Source organism: Mustela nivalis (genome assembly GCF_964662115.1).
Source record: "Mustela nivalis genome assembly, chromosome: 18".
Taxonomy (NCBI): Eukaryota; Metazoa; Chordata; class Mammalia; order Carnivora; family Mustelidae; genus Mustela; species Mustela nivalis.
In genome coordinates, this window is record NC_139037.1 from 49,121,001 (window position 1) to 49,139,977 (window position 18,977).

An 18,977-nucleotide genomic window follows, 5' to 3' on the forward strand; every position below is an offset into this window, starting at 1 on the left:
GGAGCACACGGTGACACGCAGGCGCGCACACACACACACACACACACGGGGCAAGGCCAGAGCAGCACAGAGAGAGGCCCAGGTGAGGAGGCTGACTGCTTTATTGCTCTGGAGGTGGGGCAGAGGCTCAGGAGCTCTTGGTGGGGCGGGCCCGCTTCCTCTTCACCATCACAGGCTTCTGGCTACGCAGGATGGCACTGGCTCTGCGAATGGCAGCCTGGGGACAGGGAGAAGGCTCAGCACGCTGCCCCCATTCCCGAGCGTGGGTCCGGCCGTCAGCAGAGGCCCTCCTCACAAGCCGCCCACAGATGGCCCCCACTCACCATGCGCAGATCTGGGCGGTACTTGTTCTTGCGGATCATGTGCCGGACACTGCTGAGGGTGGCCCTGGCGTTCTTGTTGATGGTGGTCCGCACATAGGAGGTGGCAGGTTTCCGCTGGCCTGGGGTGGGGGTAGGGGTAAGGGGATAGCGGCAGGGGTGTGTGACAGTGCGCTCTCGCCCCAGTGCTGTGAGCCTGGGCAGGCCACTCTCTGCAGCCAGCCCCATCCACACCCAGCCTTGCACTTTGAGGTGGGTCCTGTCCTGTGTCCCTGACGTGAGATTCTAGTCACTTCTCAGAGAGCAAAGCAGAAGCAACGGAAGAAGGGCTCTCGTCCAAGTCAGAGGCACTGCCTGCCCCACTCCAGCGTGGGTCATGGGCCCCACACTGGCCAGACACTTGCTGCCCGGGAGACTGCAGCTCTGGCCTCTTCCTGCCCACCCTCCAGGGCCCAGGCTACCCCATCTGGAGCAGGGACCTGACACAAGCTGGGAGGCCTGGCCAGAGTGCTGGAGAGCCAGGAGGAGTCCAGTAAGGCCAGGGAGAGGGAGAGCCCTGCGGCAAGCAGTCCCCCAGCCATGCACACGTGGGGCCTGGACCCTACCGACCCCGGATGAGGACGAAAGCACCCCTCCTTGTGCGCAAAGCTGTGGGCCTCACTCAGGATGTGAAGTACGCCCCACCTAGGGGGTCCTGGCGAGTCCTGTACCCCCAAACGGCAGAAAAGGAACAGCTCACCCAAAAGCAAAGACCCTTCACCTTACCAGTGACTTCCAACACCAGCCTGGACTGGGCCCAACCCCAGACCAAAGACAAGGTCAGTCTGGCTCCCAACAGCCCAGCGGAGGCCACCCATCAACCCAAGAGAGGCGAGCGAGCTCTCAGGGCCCAGAGAGCACAATGGGGCTCTCCGAGCATGAGAACCCTAGGAGCTCACTGGCGAGCTGATGGGGAAGGTATCCCCCAAGGGGGTGGGCAGGAGTCCATCCAGAGCCACCATGCCACCGACCCCGCCATGCAGCGCAGGAGGCTGGGCTCCACACCCGAACGGAGACCAGGACATACCCCAGTAGAAGACAAAGGCCCTGGGGCCACGCAGGCCACACTCAGCAGAAGCTGCCTCTGGAAGCTCCTGGGTCCGCACGGCCGGGGCCGCTCCTGGACGCGCACAGCGGGCCGGGGTCCACCTGCCCACGGCCGGTGCGACGGTCCTTACCAGTGAGAGCCGGGGACGACTCCCACGGCTGGACAGGGGCGGCTGCCCGCACCTGAGCCGGCGCAAGGGCTCCCCCGGCTGATGCTCCACCCCGGCCCCTCGGCCGCCCCGTGCGGCCCGAGGCCGGACCAGAGCGCGGCCCGCAGGTGCTCACCGGATCTGCGCTTCATGACCACCACCACGCCCTTGCCGTCGGCCGCCGGCTCCACGCCCACGGTCTTGCGGTGAATCAGCCCGTTGTAGCGGAACGAGTTGCGGGCTTTCAGGTTGTTGGGCTCCTGGGGAGGAGGGCGCAGCGGGGCCGTGAGTCGGGGAAGCGGCCTGGCGACCGCGGCGGGGCGCGCATCCCCCCCGGGGCCGGCGCGCGGGCCTCACTCACAGTGCTGTAGGTCTGCTTGTTCCTCTTGATCAGGAAGCTGGAGCAGTTCCGCACGACCATCCACTGCAGGTGGGCCGACATGGCTGCGGCGGCTGCGGGAAGAGCGGCGGGTCGGCTGTCAGGGGGCGCGGCGGGCAGGGGGCGGGCCTTGCGGCCCCACCCGCGCGGCAGGGGCAGGGGCGTGACTGGAAACCGCGCCGGCGGGGGTCCCCGCAGCGCGCAGTGGGCTGAGCTCAGGCGGGGGACGCAGGGGGACAGAACGTGAGAAGCCGCAGCGAGCTGCGGCGGCGGGGTCGAGGGGCGGCCAAGGACACGAGGGGCGCGGTGACAGACGCCAGACAAAGCCAGAGGCCCCGGGCCTCGGGAAAACGATACGACCACGCGGTCGACAGAGAGCCGCGCGCTCACCTCCTCTTGCTAAGGCAGCCGGAGACGGAAAGAGACAAGGAGGAGGCGGGACCACGCCTTTAATATCCACACGCATTTCCGCTTCCTCTGTGGGCATGCGCAAGGACTCGCCTGTCCCCGCCTCCTCCCGTCCGCCAGCGAGCCGGATCGGTAACGTTCGGCTGCTTCCGCCAGCCCGTCGCCAACCGCTCGGGGGCCTTCGGAACTGTTCGGCTAGTGACCCGAGGGCGTGTCCTCGGAGGCAGAGCATCACCCTTCCGAGGGCCCTTCGTGGGTTTTCGGAAGGGCAGCGCTGGATTTCCGAGTAGGTCCAGTTCGAGAGGCCCTAAGTCCCTTTCCGCAGGGGTTTCTCTCCAGGGTTGCTCACCAGCGCTTGGCACAGTATAGGTGCTCAATAAGTGTGTGTTTTACGTCTGTACTTGCGGATGCGTGAGTTACTTAAGGCCAGCCCCAGGGTCTCCGGATGCTTCCGGTCTTCTTCGCGAGCTCTCGGCTATTCCCGACGAATGCACAGAGGCCCGCTCGGGCATTTTCGGAACCCTTCGGAGACGCCCTCCCGGGTCTCTTCGGAAACACTCGTTTTCCTTCGGGCCACGTTCGGAAATCTGTGGCTGATGCGGGTAGATTGGGGTCACCCTCCGCAGGACGATCTCAAACGCTTTAGTCTGGAGAGAAGCTGGAGGTAATCTTCTAGCGGACTGACTAGCCCTCCGTCCCAGGAGGGCGTCGGTTCCCCCCGAGGGCGAGTCGTTTGGCGGGGGAGAGATTTGCATTAAAAGCTCTTGATTCCTTGGGGGGCCGCATCTGTTGGCCTCTGCCCCGACCGGTCTACCCCCAGTCTGCCCCCAGTCGCACCCCTTAAACTCCCTTGTTTTCTGTTGCCACGGCCCTCTTCAGGGGCAGGAGCCCCGCCTGATGTACCCCGGGTCCTCGGACTCAACAGCACGGGGCTTGGCGCTCGGGGGGATCCGGAGACCTCGGCTCACCAAAGGGAACGGCCACGGCCTGTGTCGCCCCTGCGAGTGCGGCTGGACCTGGGACTGTATCCGGGAACTCCATGAGGTCCCCCTCCGTGCTCAGGGGCTTCGCCCCTAGGGAATCCCGGCCGTCCAGAGTCATTGGGAGAAGCCTGGGGGCCCGCCCCGCTGCCCGCACCACAGCCCCCAGGCCCGACGGGGGTGCGCTCAGGGCCGGGAGCTCCATCACCTCCCAGGGGCGCACGGGCCGCCCCAGGGGACCGGCAATGAGGGAGAGAAATATCAGCTCCCGAGAGCCCCGTGTTTCCTCCATTAGGGCGCCCTGCCCGCTAACTCCGGCGTCCCGGGGCTCCGGGCCCAGGCGTCTTGTCTGGTCCTTGTTTTTTGACCCCACCTGTCCCCACCGCGGGGCCTGGGGCGCAGAGGGCCCCGCAGGCAGGCGCTGAAGAGAAGCAACGTCCGGGCTCCCGCAGCACCCCACGCTGCCTCCATTAGGGCACCCTGAATTTTGAATGTGTTCCTTCGCGCTCCTTGGGGTGCGTAAGGCCCCTCCCACCCTTATCCGGGAGCCCAGCTGCCCCCATCAAGGCCTCTGAGGGCCAGGACGGGCCCAGAAACCAGGGCCGGGGCACTCCCCGAGTCGGGCCTGTGTGCACCCCAGCCAGCTCAGGTGACCAGGAGGGCGCCGGGCACACCTGGCGCCGTCCCCTGACCCCGCCCCGGGCCGGGCCGCACCCCGGAAAGCTCTTTGGGGGAGCCAGCGCGGCGCAGCAGGGCCATGGCAGCAGCGCCAGCGGTGGGCGTCCCGCAGGGGCCCCCGCTGGGGGCACCGTCCCCGCCGGCCGGCGCGCCGGGGCCTGCGTCCGGCCTGGGCCGCTGCCGGATGGCGCTGCTACTGGCCGTGGCGCTGGACGTGGCGGGCATGGCGGCGCTGCTGACCGGCGTGTTCGCGCAGCTGCAGGTGCGCGGCCGCGACTTCGGCGACCTGCTCATCTACTCGGGCGCGCTGCTCGTCTTCCTGAGCCTGCTCGGCTGGATCCTCTGGTACACCGGCAACATCGAGATCTCGCGCCAGGAACTCGAGCGCGACTACGGCCTGCGCCCCTCGGCGCTTGCCCGCCTGGCGCGCAAGCTCTCCCGCCGCTGGTCTGCGCCGGCCTCCTCCTCCGGCCCGCGCGCCGCGCCCGGCTCTCTGGGAACGCGCCGTGCCGCCCGCGCGCCCCCGCCGCCCGCCGCCGGCTCCCGCCGCGTGCGCCTGCAGCTCGCTACGCTCGAGGCCGGGCCGGGGGCGGCGGGCGCGGGCACCGAGTGAGCCCGAGGTGAGGGGTGGGGCAGCGAGTGGGGCGGCAGGAAGAGCTGTAGAGAGCTGGAGAGGCCGGGGGGGGGGGGGGGGAGAGCTGGAGACTTGGGGTTGGGGGGGATAAAGAGACAGGAGAGGAGCTGGAGAAACGGGAGGAGAGAGAGGCAGTGGGAGAGTTGGAGAGACAGGGGGAGAGATGGAGACACGGGGTTGGGGGGAGAAAGGGGAAGAGCTGGAGAAATGGAGAGAGATGGAGAGACGGGGGAGAGATGGACAGGCAGCGGGGAGAGATGAAGAGACAGAGGGAGAGATGGACAGACAGCGGGGAGAGATGGAGAGACAGGCCAGAGATGGACAGTGGGGAGAGATGGAGTGGGAGAGAGCTGGAGAGACAGCAAGAGGGTGGGGGAGAGCTGGAGAGACGGAGAGGGGGAAGGAGATGTGGGGGTGGAAATAGAGGAGAAATGGAGAGATAGGAAGACTGACAACAGGGAGGGAAAAACAAAGGACCAGATCAAGAGGAGAGTAGCAGGGCCCAGAGGCTGGAGCCTTGGACCACAGGCATGAGTGCAGATTTGGAAGAGACAAAGAGACCTTGCCCCCCAATTGAGGCCTAGAGAGTCACTACTTGCTCACCGCCCACTTAGAGACCCTGCTCTGCACTCCAGCCCCCAGGGGCACCAGGTCCCTTTTAATCCTATGACTGTAATGAGTTTCAGGGGCCACCACCAGTACGGTCCCCATCCCAGGGGAGGACACCGAGGTCCAGAAAGGTACCATCTCTTGTCCGAGGGCACACAGCTAGGATTCTTCTAAGAGTGAGGGAAAGAGCAGAACACCAGGAGTGTGAGACCCCGGAAAGGAGCTACTGCTCATCCCTTTCCTTTTCTCTCTCCTCTGTCTTCTCTCCTCTTTCCTAAACACACACTCTCCGGCTTGTACTCCTTTGCTCAAACTTCTGCTGTGGCTCCCTGTTGCCCTCTGATTAAAACCCCTGCCACTCCCTGGGCCCCACAGGTTTCAGCCCCACATCCCCTTCCTTCTTTGGGTTATGACGGCATCCCTCAGCCCACAGACAGCCAGGCTGTCTGAAGTCAATTGGCCTCTGTTTGTCTATCCCTATAGCAGGAGTGCCCTTGCCATCTGTACTCCACATGGAAAATGTCCCATGTGCCCATTAAGCTCCAGCTCAACTCTCTGCCTTTCTCTGGGTCTTCCCAGTGTCTGAGTTACCCCGTTATTGCTTGTTGTGTGTCTTGTGGGGTCTGTGTGCTGGTTTATGTCTCTCCCGCTGGACAGGGAGCATCCCACTGGTAAGGCCTGGATCTCCGGTGCCTTCATTCTTAGCATCGCCCCGCAAGCAGTAAGGGTGGATGCGTGGATGGACGGTTGGGTTGTTTGACTAGTGGATGGATTGGCTGTCGGATGGCTGGACGGACTAGTGAATGGATGGGCAGATAGAGGGATGGATGTTCAGTTGATGGGTGGATGGATATGGTTAGATTGAGGAATGGGTGCAATTCAGAACTGTTGAGTGGGTGGTTTGGGCACGTAGATAGGACGGTAGATGAAAGAATGGTTGGGTTGACCCATGGATGAACCGAGAGGAGGAACAGCATCAACAACAGATGAGTGACTGACCCAGTTTCTCAAACGGGAGTTCCTAACAAACTTAAATCCTGATGTGCTAAGACCTCTGTATGTGAAGAATTGAGCTGTTCTATGGATCCTGAATGTGCTTCTTTGTGAAAACAGAAAATAGTCCCTCCCATCCTCTGCCATGCTCTGCAGCTCAGAGGAGGAGATGGGTTTAAGACGAGATGCATTCTCCCACAAAAATAAGGCCGAGAGTTGTAGAACCACCTGCCAGCAGTGAGAGTCCTTTACCTTGCCCAGAAGTCTAAAACAACTGGGCAGGTCTGCTGGAACCACCTGCCAGAAATGTGGGCCAAGCCAACTGGTGTGTGGGCCCCTCTTCGAAGGAAGACGGGCCTGTTCGTTCGAACATGGGACTCCTCAGTGGGCAGAGTCAAGGGCTTCTAGCACCCGAGGGCCAGAGAACTTGAATTATTATTTTTTTAAGATTTATTTATTTATTTGACAGATCACAAGTTAGGCAGAGAGGCAGGCAGAGAGAGAGAGGAAGGGAAGCAGGCTCCCTGTCGAGCAGAGAGCCCGATGTGGGGCTCGATCCCAGGACCCTGGGATCACGACCTGAGCCGAAGGCAGAGGCTTTAACCCACTGAGCCACCCAGGCGCCCCTTGAATTTTTTTTTTTTAAAGAATTTATTTATTCGAAAGAAAATGGAGAGCCTGAGGTGGGGGAGGGTCAGCGGGAGAAGCAGGCTCCCTGCTGACTGGGGAGCCCAATGCGGGACTCCAGGATCAGGACCTGAGCCCAGGGCAGTTGCTTAACCAACTGAGCCATCCAGGCACCCCGGAAAACTTGAATTTTAACACAGGGACCTGGAGCTTCTGGCCCGGGTCCCTCCCTCCTCCCTCCTCCCTCCGAGACCAAAATGAATGGAGTCCACAGAGCCACCAGCAGCAGTCACTGCCAGGTTGTCTTTTCTTTCTCTGTGTCTGTCTGTCTGGGTCTCCTGTGTCTCTCTGGTCTCCTGTGTATCTCTGTTTCTCTGTCTCTCGTCCCTTACTTTCCTGTCTCTCATTCTCCAGCTTGTGCTGCTGGCCCCCAGGGAGGCAAGTATGCCGGCCCAGGTTGGCGGTGGAGAGATGAAGGAGCGATCAAGCAGGTGTGTGAGTCAATGTACCAGGGGCCAGAGCAGCAAGAAAGGGCTCCCTTCCCTTTCCCCTCAGGCCGCTGGTGGTGAGCCCCGGGAACACGTGGTCCCTGGGAGAGGTCTTGCACAGCCACTAACCCTGTTCTTTGTCCTGCAGACAGCCCCACAGCCCCACCTGTGAGGACGGGACTGCGTGTGCAGCTGCACCCACCGCCATCTGGGCCACCAGGATGCCTGCTTGTCTGCCCCTATCCTCTCTCGGATAAATGGCTCTGCCTCCTAGTGCCGTGTGTCTGTCTGGGAGAGGGACAGTACTGGGGCCTGGCCACACCCACAGAGGGGCCATCCACACCCTTGGGGACCTTGGAGCCCAGCTGCACACAAGCCTCTCATGGAAGGAGGTGGGAGAGTGGCGCCAGGACCTTGAACCCAGACCTCTGGGCGTCCTCTGAGTAGCAGACAGAGGGACAAATTAGACTCGCCAGGTATTTATTAGGAGGAAGTACCTTAAAAAAAAGAGAGAGAGAGATTTATTTATTTTAGAGGGGAGGGGCTGCGGGAGAGGGAGAGAAATAATCTCCAGCAGACCCCGGCCAAGCAAGTAGCCCGGGTAGGGGGCTCGAGCCCACGACCCTGAGATCGTGGCCAGAACCGAAATCAAGAGTCCGCACCTGCTGAGCCACCCAGGTGCCCTGGAAGTACTTGTAGAGGGGACCTGGTACAGGGTACGCCTGAGGAAGGCCCGAGGGCTGGGCAGGACAAATCTTGTACCGTAGGTGCTTTCTGGAGAATTTCCACCGGGCCACTGGAGAATCTGAGAGTAACGTTGTCCACCCGGGGTGGCCTGTGTCCCGCAGGGAGCCCTGCCATGCTTGGGCATTGGTGGGAGGTGTGCTGGCAGATAAGGCAGGATCCCAAGGGTCGGCAACCAAGGCTGTCAGTGGTGCTCCTGCAGGAGAACGGCAGGCCACCTCCCACCAACCCACCGCTCCCTGGTTCCAGATCCCACTCAGGCTGGAAACCTCATGATCACAGCCCAGTCCCCTTGTGCACGCACACACACACACACACACACACACACACACCACACACGCACACTCCCTGCCCTGGAGCTCCTGTGCCTCCTGCTCCCATGGATCTTAGAAATGAGACCACGCGTCTATATGCTATATCTGTATTGAGGGGCCCCCCCAGGGGTGCCCCTAATCTTCGTCCTCCGCCCCTTCTGTTTCATCACCCCCTTCTGTCGTCCCTTCCCCTTCGGTAACCCCTGACACTTCCGTGTTCCCCTCTGGAGTAACAGAGGTTGGCATGCTGCCTGCGGATGTCCTCTTTTCGCTGGAAGGCCCCCTGTCCTTAGATAACAGAGACACAGTCCTCGACAGGTCACATTTGCCCTTTAAGAATCCTGGAAGGTGCAGCATATCTCGACGTTTGGCCCACCTGATAGGGAATGGTCACACTCAGACTTGACCATCTGCCCGCTCCTGCAGGGGTGCGGGAGCCCACCCTCAGCCCCAACCCCACTTGCCAGAACAAGCAGATGCTGGAGATCAGGAAGAGGAGGCCTCCACATGTCCAGCCCAGCGCCCACATGTGCTTTCTCCGCATGGTTTCTGCACAAAGGAGGCAGGTTTGAGACCCAGGAGTCTCAGTGGCCCCGGGGACCCGGTTTCCTGGCACTCACCATCTGGCCGCTGGTGGTAGCAGACCCCATCACGATAGCAGCACCGGAGACGCAGACACAGATTGGGGTTCTCAATTGCCGCTTGGCCCCCACAGCTCTCCCGGTCCCATACATCTCCCTCACAGCCTTGAGACCAACCACAAGGGCACCTATGTCACAGATTCTGACCCAAGGGCCCCAGAATCCCAGGACCTCAAAGTCAGGCTCCTGGCCTCCTGCCGAGGGCTTACTCTGTGGAGGACCCAGGAGTCCAGGCTGGCAACACCCTCCGCCCTCGGACCCAGGAGTCCAGACCCCTAGCCCTTCCTCCCTCAATATCAGGAGTACAGACCCCCAGCCCTTCCTCCCTCAATACCAGGAGTCCAGACCCCCAGCCCTTCCTCCCTCAATACCAGGAGTCCAGAACCCTAGCCCCCTCCTCCCTCAGACCCAGGAGTCTGGGTCCCCAGCCCTCTTGGCTCAGACCAGGATCAGGTTTTCAGCCCCTTCTCCCTTTAGACCCATGGAGTTAGTCTCCTAGGAGTCTGGACTCCCTGTCCTTGGGGGATCGGGGTTCAGCCACTGCTCACTCCATGGATAGAAGAATCCCTGGATCCCATTCCCGTCTGTGGAGAAAAAGGGTCAGTGTTAGAGGGGCTGTAAGGAGGCTGAAGAGGCTCTGTGCTAGGCTCTCTGACCCTCCCTTCAGCCCCCTCACCTACTGAGCCCTGCATCAGCAGGAAGAGGCTCAAAGCGGGGATCCCAGAGCCCACCATGTTGCCTCCCCAGACCCTTGGGGCCTCTGTGGGGACAGACCTTGAAGGCCATCACCCCAGCAACCAGTGGGGCCCCACCCACCTGCCCACCCAGCTTTCAAGGTTCCAAGTTCTGTTGCTAGGGAGCCCCCTTAGCAGTGGGGAAGGAGGGGGGGCGGTCACACTGGCCTGGTCATGCCTGGTTGGTAGGAAGTGGCTTCCTTAGCAACCAGGTTGAAGGGCCCACAGTGGTGGGGGCCAGCCAACCTGGGTAGAAAGTAGGTGGGGGCCTAAGGCACCTCCTGCCTGACAACCAGGGGACCCCAAGCTACGGGGCCTGGGAGACCTTCTTGCCAGGGAATCCCTCTGCTTGGTAACCTGATGCCTGCAGGGCAGCCCCAGGTGGCCCAAAGTCTCCAGAGATGTCGTTGCCAGGGGTCTTCCCCCTAGCAACCAGGGGCAGGCGCCCTGAGGCTCACTGAGCCCCATTGTTAGGGAGGCCCCCCCAACAACCAGGTGGCCCAGGAGGACAAGGGGAAAATGGGGGTTGGGCCAGAGGCCAGAGCACTTGCTTGGGAGTCCTCTTGTTCCGAGGGCTCTCCAGGCCTCCCGGTGGAGAACGGATGGGGAACGTGTAAGGGCCATGAGGATGTGCAGGCCCTGAGTGTGGCTCGTGGGGAGGAAGACCCTTCTCCTCGGGCCTCAGTCTCTCCACCCACAAATGGGGAAAGGGGTCCATGTGGAGGTCCTCAGGTTTCCCATTTAGTCCCCCTCAGTGGTGGAGGAGCCCAGTGGAGGGCTGGGCTGGGACCATGATCCCTAGTTCTCTCAGGTGACCCTCCATTCAGCTTTTTTTTTTTTTTTTCAAAGATTTTATTTATTTATTTGACAGACAGAGATCGTAAGTAGGCAGAGAGGCAGGCAGAGAGAGAGAGGAGGAAGCAGGCTCCCTGCTGAGCAGAGAGCCCGATGCGGGGCTCGATCCCAGGACCCTGGGATCATGACCTGAGCCGAAGGCAGCGGCTTAACCACTGAGCCACCCAGGCGCCCCATTCAGCTTTGTAGTACAGTGAGAAGGGAGCCTCCCAGGGCAGTGTGGCTTTGGGGCCTGGACTCTGGGGTCTGAGGGAGGAGGGGCTGGGGGTCTGGACCCAAGTCCGAGGGAGGAGGTGGCTGAGGGCCCAGATTCCTGGGGCTGAGGAAAGAGAGGCTGGAGATCTGGACTCTAGGGTCTGAGGGAGGAGGGGGCTGGGGACCAGGACTCCTGGATCTGAAGGAGGAGGTGGCTGGACTGCTGGGTCTGAGGGAGGAGGGGCTGGGGGCCTGACTCTCGGGTCTGAGACAGAAGGCCAGGGACCAGGTCTGAGGGCAGCTGTCCAGGAGTCCAGACCCCATTTCTCAGGAAGCCTCGTGAGGCTGACTCCTGGTCTGTGCATCTCTTGTAAACATCCTGGTGGGAGCTGAGTGGCCCTGGGCTGCCTCCGTCAGAGATGACACAGGTTAGAGGGGGCTCAGCAGGGGGCCGGGGGTGGGGGGTCATAGGGGTTATGGGGCTGAGGCCAGCAGCTGATGACCATTTCCTGTGTCAACATCATCTGGACCCACTTCGCAATTCCCGGGATTCCTCAGGGATCAAGGAGGGGGTGGGGGGCGGGGCTGCTGGGCCCTGGACCGCGGCTTGGGACTGGGGGGGCCCCCGCCGTCACGGCCCTCACCGCTAATGACAGGTTTGGGTTGCTTCTGCGGCCTGCCTGCCCCGTCACCCCCCAGAGGCCAGACAGGACCCCCCAGGGATAGACAGACGGACACACACAGCCTCGGACCTGCTGACCTCACACCAGCCAGCCCTACCTCACCCAGGGCCAGCACAGGAGAAAGGACCCCCAGCTCCCCACTCATATTCCAGTGGCATCTTCCCTCACGTGCGGGACCCTCCACGCAGAGCCTTCGGCACTATGTCTCCCTGGTCCTTGTCTCTGAGCCTATGAGCTGGTTTCCTTAAAGCTGCTTGTATCTGTATATCCTATTGTTTCACAACTTGGTCTTTTGCTCACCCTGGGTGTCTGTGTTACAGCATCTGTGTGTATGTGTCAGTGTCGTCACTTTTTTGTGATTCCCCAGTTCTGCCTGTCAGTGGAGGCACCCTGTGCCCTCTTGCTCTCCTTGCAATAGAAGGAGCCCGGGCCTCCCTGCCTCCAACCCTGGGGAAGACCCAGGATGCTGAGGAATCCCCCTGACCACCTGCGTTACCCACCCCATCTCCCTCAGACTCCTGCAGCCAGGAAAGCTGGAATTAGGGGAAAGATGACCCCACGGCCTCAGGGTGCAGGCCAAGGCACGATGCGGGGGGAGGGGGGGCGCAGTGTACCAGCCAGGTACACTGACCCAGCCTCAGACTCCTGACCTTTCCCATAGAGCATTTTCCAAATGGCAGAATGGAAACACCTTTTTCTCCACCTGGGAACCAGGGTTTAAGGCCTGGACACCTGCCACCTGGTTCAGAGGGAGGAGGGGGCTGGGGGCCCAGGATCCTGGGTTGAAGAAGAGGGTCTGGGGTAGCACTCCTGGTTCCTAGTAGGTGGAAGGGGCTGCCAGTGCAGGATCCCTATTGTTGCTCTCAGACTGGCCCCAGGCCCAGTCCCTATCCCCTCAGGCCAGTCCATCCCCCAGGCTGGTGGCCTGAGTCACCTTGGCTGGCCCCGCCAGTCTGGGGGGGGGCTACGTCAGTTCTCCCCTCACTGACGCAGCTTTGGGCCCCCCACACTGACTCAGCCGGAAACAGGCCCCCTGAGGGGCGGAGACCCAGTGGTCAGAGGCCTGGGTCCCTGTGGGAGAGGGGGCTGGGGAGGGCCCCTGGGGGGCCCTGGAAGGGGTGGCCATGACAGACCCGCAGAGAGAGTTCTTACCTGAGGCAATGAGGTCATGTCCCACCATGGGGGGGGCTGTGACCTCACCTCCCTGGGGATGTGAGCCCTCATCCCCCACCCCACGTGGTGGGGGATGGGAGGGGGAGGACTCTAGCTGCCATTCATCCCCAGAGCCCCCCTACCAGCTCAGAACAGTTGAGAGCCAGGAGGGGGCCTACAGGGGGACCTTGTCATTTTGCCTTCTCACTCCTACCCTGTCTTTCGCTGGGAAGGGGGGATGCTCCAGGGGATGGGGCTCTAGACCCAGTCCCTCACTGGCTCTGCCTCTGTCCCCAGCATTCATTAGGGCGCCTGTGCTCCCAGGGCTGTCCTGTCCATCCCCCCCCCCCCATCCCCTGCTCCAGTGCCTCCGCACAATGTGCGGAGGCACATTGCCATCTCTGCCCTGTCCCCATCTCCACTCCCTGGCTGAGCCACTCTCTCCATGTGTCTGTCACCCTCATTACCTTGCCCACTCACTTGCCATCCCCAGCCCTACTGGATGCTGCATCTTTCTCTGGGCCTCTGGGCATGTGTTAATAAAAATTGAGGAAGAGAACTGCAATGCTTCATGTTTATTGACAGCTGATTGTGTGTCCTACACCTCTACACGAGTGAACTCATCCTTACCAGGCATGGGGAGGGCAGCAAGGGGATGGGTGCTCGGTTATCCCCATTTCACAGATAAGGAAACTGAGGCCCAGAGGGAATGCAGCACCTATGCAAGATCGCACCTAGTCTGGGTGTCTCATGCTTGCTCTCTCTCTCTCTCCCTCTCAGCTCTGCTTCTCTCTCCACCTTCATGTCCCTGTCTGTCTCCCAGAGACTACTCCTCTCTGTCCCAGCGCCCAGCACCTCCTCTGAGGGTCTCTGGCTCCCTGCCTGTCTCTAGGGGCCTCTGCAACTTTGTCCCCGGTGTGTTTCTCCTGCTGCCTGCCTCCCCTCTCTCTAAACCCACAACTTGATGTCCCTTTTCTTCCTGGGGTCTCTGTGTGGGTCTCTCTGCTCCTGCAGTGAGATGTCCCGCATCTCTCCGTGGATCACAGTCTATCTCTGCCTTTCAGACTCCTCCTCTGCCTCAGCGTCCCCATATTCTCTCTGTCCTCGCTTGGGTCTCACTCTCTCCATCCCTCTCACTCACTCTGTCCCTTTGAATGGCTCTGCCTTGTACCTCCATCTCCCCAGGGCTGCGTCTTGTGGCTCTGTCCTCGGCTTTCCCGTCCCTCTCTCCCTAGCCTCCCTACCTCTCTGATGGTCCTGGTCCAGCCAACCCAGACCACCAGAACCCCCCCGCACACCCCCCACACAGCCCAGCCCCAGCTCTTGAGCCACTGTGTCTGCCCCTGTGGCAGCCCGGAGGAGGAGGTGGAGGGAGGGGACGCCAATGACCTCACCAGCCCCTCTCCGACCACCCCCCCCTTTCTCTCTTCAACTTTTCCAACTTTTCCTTCCTTGCCCTCCTCTGAGCGAGGCAGCCTGAGCCCTGCGAGGCAGCCGGCTCCCTCTGAATGGAAAAGGCAGGCAGGGAGGGTGAGTCAGGATGTGTCAGGCCGCCCTCCCCTGCCGCCTGCCCCCCGCCCAACCGCCCTGGCCCCCTATATAACCCCCCAGGCGTACACACTCCCTCACTGCCACGGCCCTCGCTGCTCACACGCACATGCCTCCCCTCCCCAGGCCGAGGCCCAGCTGACCCCCAGGGCTCCCCCCGGCAGCGGACAGGGAAGGGTTAAAGGCCCCCAGCTCCCTGCTCCCTGCCCTGGGGAACCCCTGCCCTGTGGGGACATGAACAGTAAGTTGGTTCAAGTTCATGGGGTGGGGGGGACAGGAAGGGAGGAGGGAGGGCCAGTGGCAAGGAGGGTGGGGAGCAGACAGGCGCAGCTGAATGGGGTAGAAAGAGACAGAGGAGAGTGAGGGAGCCATGGGGGTGGGTAGAGATGGGAGAGGAAAGGAGATTCCCAGAAAGCAGGCGGCCCAGAGACGAGGGGGGCAGAGAGATGAGAGGACGAAGCTGAGACGTGGAGGGATGCACAGGGCAGCGCCAGAGAGATGGAGACCCCAGACAGACAGAGACGGATGCCCGGAGGGGATCCCCGAGGGCCCGGGGACCCCAGGGAGTCAGCGGGGACAGAGAGACGCAGACGCCCAGGAATCCCGACAAAGAGGTTCCGGGAGGGAAAACTGAGGCAGAGAGCCTCCAGGAGGTGAGCGCCAAGTCCAGGACACCGACCCCAGCCACGGGGAGGAGAGAGAGAGAGACAGTGGTGCAGACAGGAACGGGAGAGCCAGACAGATGCGGACCGACGGACAGACAGCGGCCGGGGAGGGCCGGGGGGCGGGCTGGGGGTGTGATGCGGGAGCGGGGCGGCCCGGGGGGCGCTGATTGGCTGGCGGACGCGGGGGTGGGCGGGGCAGCTGGGGGATGGGCTGCCGGGGAGCCAGCGGGCCCGAGCCCCCGAGCCGCGCGCCGCCGCCGGGTCCCTCTGAGCCTCCCGCGGCCCGGTTGCGCCAGCACCTCTGCCTCTCTTCGCCCAGGTGTGCTCCGGGGGCATCGCCGGCTCCGCGGCCCGGCCTTCCGCGGTCCACCAGGGGGTGGGGATGTACCCCTGGGGAGGGGTCTGGGCCTCCAGGTTTCTGTCCTGGTCTCCTGCCTCTGCTCTCAGTCCGGCTCTGGCTCCGAGGCCCGGGGAGGGGGCAGGTTCTGGCCTGTGCCTCCCCCCTTCATGCCCCGCCCCGGGGCCCAGATTCCGGCGTCCGGGGGCGGACGGGAGACGCCCGGCCCGTCTACCCGCCCCGGGCCGCGTCTGTTCCGACGGGCGGGGCAGCCTGAGCCGGAGAGGGAGAGGGAAGCCCGCCCCAGCCCTGCGACCTGCCCTGGGCGCTCCACCCTGGGACTCAGGACCCCCAGTCCCTCCTCCCTCAGACCCATCAGTCCGGTCTGAGCTCTCTTCTTCCCGCCCCCAGGTGTTTGCTGCCTGGTCCTGGTCGCCCTGAGCCTGTGGCCAGATAGAGCTGCTGCCCCCGGGCCGCCTCCTGGCCCCCCACGGGCCTCCCCAGACCCTCGGGCTGAGCTGGACAGCGCCGTCCTCCTGACCCGTTCTCTCCTGGCGGACACTCGGCAGCTTGCCGCCCAGCTGGTAGGAGAGACTGGAAGGGACGGGCAGGGACCAGGACGAGGAGTGGGGAGGGATTCTGGGCTACCACGGTGGCAGAAACGGGAGGTGGGGTGGGGTGGAGGGTGGGGGTGGGGGAGAGGAGTTTTGAGCCTATCTGGAGGATGGAGGGACCCTTGGAGCTGGGCAGGGTCCCCCTCAAGGCTTCTTTGTCCCCACAGAGGGATAAATTTCCAGCCGACGGAGACCACAACCTGGACTCTCTTCCCACCTTGGCCATGAGTGCAGGGGCTCTGGGAGCCCTGCAGGTAAGGGAAAGGGGAAAGGGCGGGTGGGGGGAATTGGTGAGATATGAGTATGGAGGGGGACTGGGGGCCAGAGCAGGCTGGTGGCATGTGTTCCTGATGCCCCCCATGCCCTGTGTCCTAGCTCCCAGGTGTGCTGACACGGCTGCGGGCGGACCTGTTCTCCTATCTGCGCCACGTGCAGTGGCTGCGCCGAGCTGGGGGCCCTTCCTTGCGGACCCTGGAGCCCGAGCTAGGTGCCCTGCAGGCCCGGCTGGACCGACTGCTGCGCCGGCTGCAGCTCCTGGTAGGATCCCCCAGCCCCCAGGCCTGACACCTAGGCTTGAAACCCAACCCCAGACTCTGGGCCTGCTCTGAGACCTGCTCTGAGACCTTCAAATCCTGTGGCCCCAAGACCCCCCAGACCCTGACCCAAAGGCAGCCTGGAGACCCTGAGTCTACCATCTCCAGACTTCAAGAGCCTAGACCCTGAGGCCTCCAACCTTGAGCTCTGTGTCCCTAAGACCTCAGACACTGGTCATGAGCCCTTAAGACCTGACTGCTAAATCCTAGACCCAGGACAGAAAACTTCAAATACCAGTTCCTGGGCCTGACCCCAAATTCCAGGTCCCACTTCTGAGTGCCTAACCCTCACCCATGAGTCTCTCATCTTGGATTGGAGAGATCCCACATCTAAGACCCCAGCCCCAAGATCTTGGACCCAACTCCAGACTTGAGCCCCCAGCCCTTGCCTAGCATAAGGATCCCAGTCCTAACTCTATAGACCTGTCCCCCAAGCCCCTGGACTTGCTCTGACACCCCCACCTTTCAGTTTTCATTTTCTGCACCCAACATGCTGAGAACTGCCTGCCCAGAAAGCCTATGCCACAGGCCAGAGAAGCTCCGGAAGCCGGCAGCCTGGACTTCCCAACACCCCCCCCCCATTTAGTAGAAGCTCCAAACACCCCTTCCCCAAACCCCCACTGCACCCTGGGCCTATTGCTAACCCTCTGTCCTCTCCCAACAGATGTCCCGCCTGGCCTTACCCCAGGCGCCCCCGGACCCACCAGCTCCCCCACTAGCGCCCCCGGCCTCCGCCTGGGGAGGCATCAGGGCAGCCCATGCTATTCTTGGGGGGCTGCACCTGACCCTTGACTGGGCTGTGCGGGGCTTGCTGCTGCTGAAGACTCGGCTGTGACCCGCCACCAGGAACCACCAACGTCCTTCGATGCCACATCTTATTTATTTATTTATTTGGGGACTGGGTGCATGGCAGCAGGAAAACACTCCCTCCTTCTCTCCCCTTAATTTGAGACGGTCCCTCCAGGAGACCTGGGCAGAGTAGGGGGGTTTCTGTGCCTTATTTATACTTATTTATTTAAGGGGGGGGTGGGTGGGAAGCAGGTAGACTTGGGGACCAAAGGGGCTGGGAACTGGAGTCCTAGATTCTTGAATCTCTTAAGTCTGGCTGCAGGGTTTCCCTATCCCCTAGCCCTCTGGGCCTGGGCAGGAGCATATATTATTTATTAAACAATTACTTTTTGGGTTGGGGTGGGGAGGGAAAGGGAAAGGAGGCCTGGGTTTTGTACAAAAATGTGAGAAACCTTTGTAAGATGGAGAAGGGGGAATTAAATTTGTCATACACATCCACTTAGAGGTGATTTATCTGAGGGCTGAGGGTTGGGGGCTGGACGCTGGGGTCTGTGGAATAGAGGGAGGCATGGACCCTCAGTGGGCAGGACAGCAGAGGGGAGATCGTTGTTCCCCAGAGACCCTGAGCACTGAGGGGCAGGGTCCGAGACTGCACTTTGTAGGCACTCAATGAATCTTTAATGGAAGGCTCCAGAAGGCCGTCCTGTGCCCTACAATACTTGTATGTGACAAAGCTGCAAGTTTGATGTCGTTTGTTAAGGTGATGTTCACAAGAGCAAACCAGAAACCACCTAGATGTCCAACAGTGAGGGATGGTTTAATAAATTACACCCATCTCTCTGATGGGATGCCATCAGCCATGCTGAGGGGATGCTCCGGGGGCTGCTTTAAGACCAGAGAAAGCAGGCTACTAACCACGGTGTGATTTGCATTTTGTGTTTGGATGGATGGATGGATGGATGGATGGATATACAGACGTTTTTAAAAGTCCTAGAATCTGGCTGACTCAGTAGAGCGTGTGACTCTAGATCTTGGGGTTGTGAATTCCAGCCGTACACTGGGCATACACTTTACTTTCAAAATAATAATAGGGGTGCCGGGGTGGCTTACCCGATTAAGCATCCGCCTTCAGCTCGGGTCATGATCCCAAAGTCCCAGGATCGAGGCCGTGCATTGGGCCCTGCTCAGTGGGGAGTCTGCTTCTCCCCCTGCCTCGCACCCTGCTCTCGTGCTCACTCTCTCAAATAAATAAAATCTTTAAAATAAAAAATCCTAGAAGAAAATACACCCAAATTTTGACCATGGTGGAAGGTGGATTGGAGTTCTGAGTGACTTGTTTTTATTTGTGCCTGTCTATATTATCCAGAATTTCCACAATGACCATGTATTTTGCATGACATATTTAAATAAAATAAATAAACACTTTTTAGAGTGAAAGAATACCAGTCACCACCTTCCCCCACAAATTAGCTCTCAGAAGGAGTCAGGAATCACGGCTCACTGAGTGCCTGCTCTGGGCCGTGCCTGAAGTGTGGGGTTTTACTTACATGACCCCCTGAATGAGGCATCATGACCCACTTGACTGGGTGAGGGAAGGTGAGGCTGGAGGGGGTGTTTGGCTGTTGTTCAAAGTCACATAGCTAGGGAGAGACAACTGTGATTCTGCCAGAGGTCTGGCTCCTTCCAAAGCGCACGTCTCTCCCTTTCTTTATAACCCACACAGACACAAATCTGTTACAAATGGGGAAACCGAGGCCCAGTG

The 18,977-nt window shown here is 61.3% G+C and overlaps 4 protein-coding genes across 8 annotated transcripts; 2 read left to right on the forward strand and 2 right to left on the reverse strand.

The window, feature by feature from the left end:
• Window positions 1–83: 83 nt before the first annotated feature.
• Window positions 84–2,502, reverse strand: RPL28 (ribosomal protein L28). Of its 2 annotated transcripts, none has more exons than XM_082709752.1 (5): window positions 2,325–2,502; window positions 1,917–2,008; window positions 1,692–1,815; window positions 324–442; window positions 84–217 (listed from the first exon to the last, which is right to left on the reverse strand). In XM_082709752.1, the coding sequence occupies exons 1-5, from the start codon at window positions 2,419–2,421 to the stop codon at window positions 128–130; spliced, it is 522 nt and encodes a 173-aa protein (XP_082565878.1). In that variant the 5' UTR covers window positions 2,422–2,502; the 3' UTR covers window positions 84–127. The 2 variants fall into 2 exon arrangements, with proteins under 2 accessions (XP_082565878.1, XP_082565877.1); XM_082709751.1 differs by having other exon boundaries at window positions 2,295–2,363.
• A 502-nt stretch (window positions 2,503–3,004) lies between these two features.
• Window positions 3,005–7,624, forward strand: TMEM238 (transmembrane protein 238). 2 transcript variants are annotated; one of them, XR_014305340.1, is made up of 3 exons: window positions 3,005–4,620; window positions 7,278–7,354; window positions 7,500–7,624. XR_014305340.1 is itself a non-coding variant. In XM_082709759.1 (2 exons), exon 1 carries the CDS (start codon window positions 4,080–4,082, stop codon window positions 4,611–4,613), a length of 534 nt encoding a protein of 177 aa, XP_082565885.1. In that variant the 5' UTR covers window positions 3,005–4,079; the 3' UTR covers window positions 4,614–4,620; window positions 7,500–7,624. The 2 variants fall into 2 exon arrangements, 1 of the variants encoding a protein (XP_082565885.1); XM_082709759.1 differs by lacking the exon at window positions 7,278–7,354.
• Window positions 7,625–7,741: 117 nt separating this feature from the next.
• Window positions 7,742–17,711, forward strand: IL11 (interleukin 11). Of its 3 annotated transcripts, none has more exons than XM_082709756.1 (5): window positions 7,742–7,827; window positions 15,631–15,803; window positions 16,001–16,087; window positions 16,209–16,370; window positions 17,091–17,711. In XM_082709756.1, the coding sequence occupies exons 3-5, from the start codon at window positions 16,058–16,060 to the stop codon at window positions 17,259–17,261; spliced, it is 363 nt and encodes a 120-aa protein (XP_082565882.1). In that variant the 5' UTR covers window positions 7,742–7,827; window positions 15,631–15,803; window positions 16,001–16,057; the 3' UTR covers window positions 17,262–17,711. The 3 variants fall into 3 exon arrangements, with proteins under 3 accessions (XP_082565882.1, XP_082565881.1, XP_082565883.1); XM_082709755.1 differs by lacking the exon at window positions 7,742–7,827 and adding an exon at window positions 14,303–14,458; XM_082709757.1 differs by lacking the exon at window positions 7,742–7,827 and adding an exon at window positions 15,081–15,201.
• Window positions 8,503–10,608, reverse strand: TMEM190 (transmembrane protein 190). The gene is made up of 5 exons (XM_082709758.1): window positions 9,727–10,608; window positions 9,599–9,634; window positions 9,030–9,155; window positions 8,874–8,958; window positions 8,503–8,785 (listed from the first exon to the last, which is right to left on the reverse strand). Exons 1-5 carry the CDS (start codon window positions 9,782–9,784, stop codon window positions 8,545–8,547), a joined length of 546 nt encoding a protein of 181 aa, XP_082565884.1. The 5' UTR covers window positions 9,785–10,608; the 3' UTR covers window positions 8,503–8,544.
• Window positions 17,712–18,977: the final 1,266 nt, after the last annotated feature.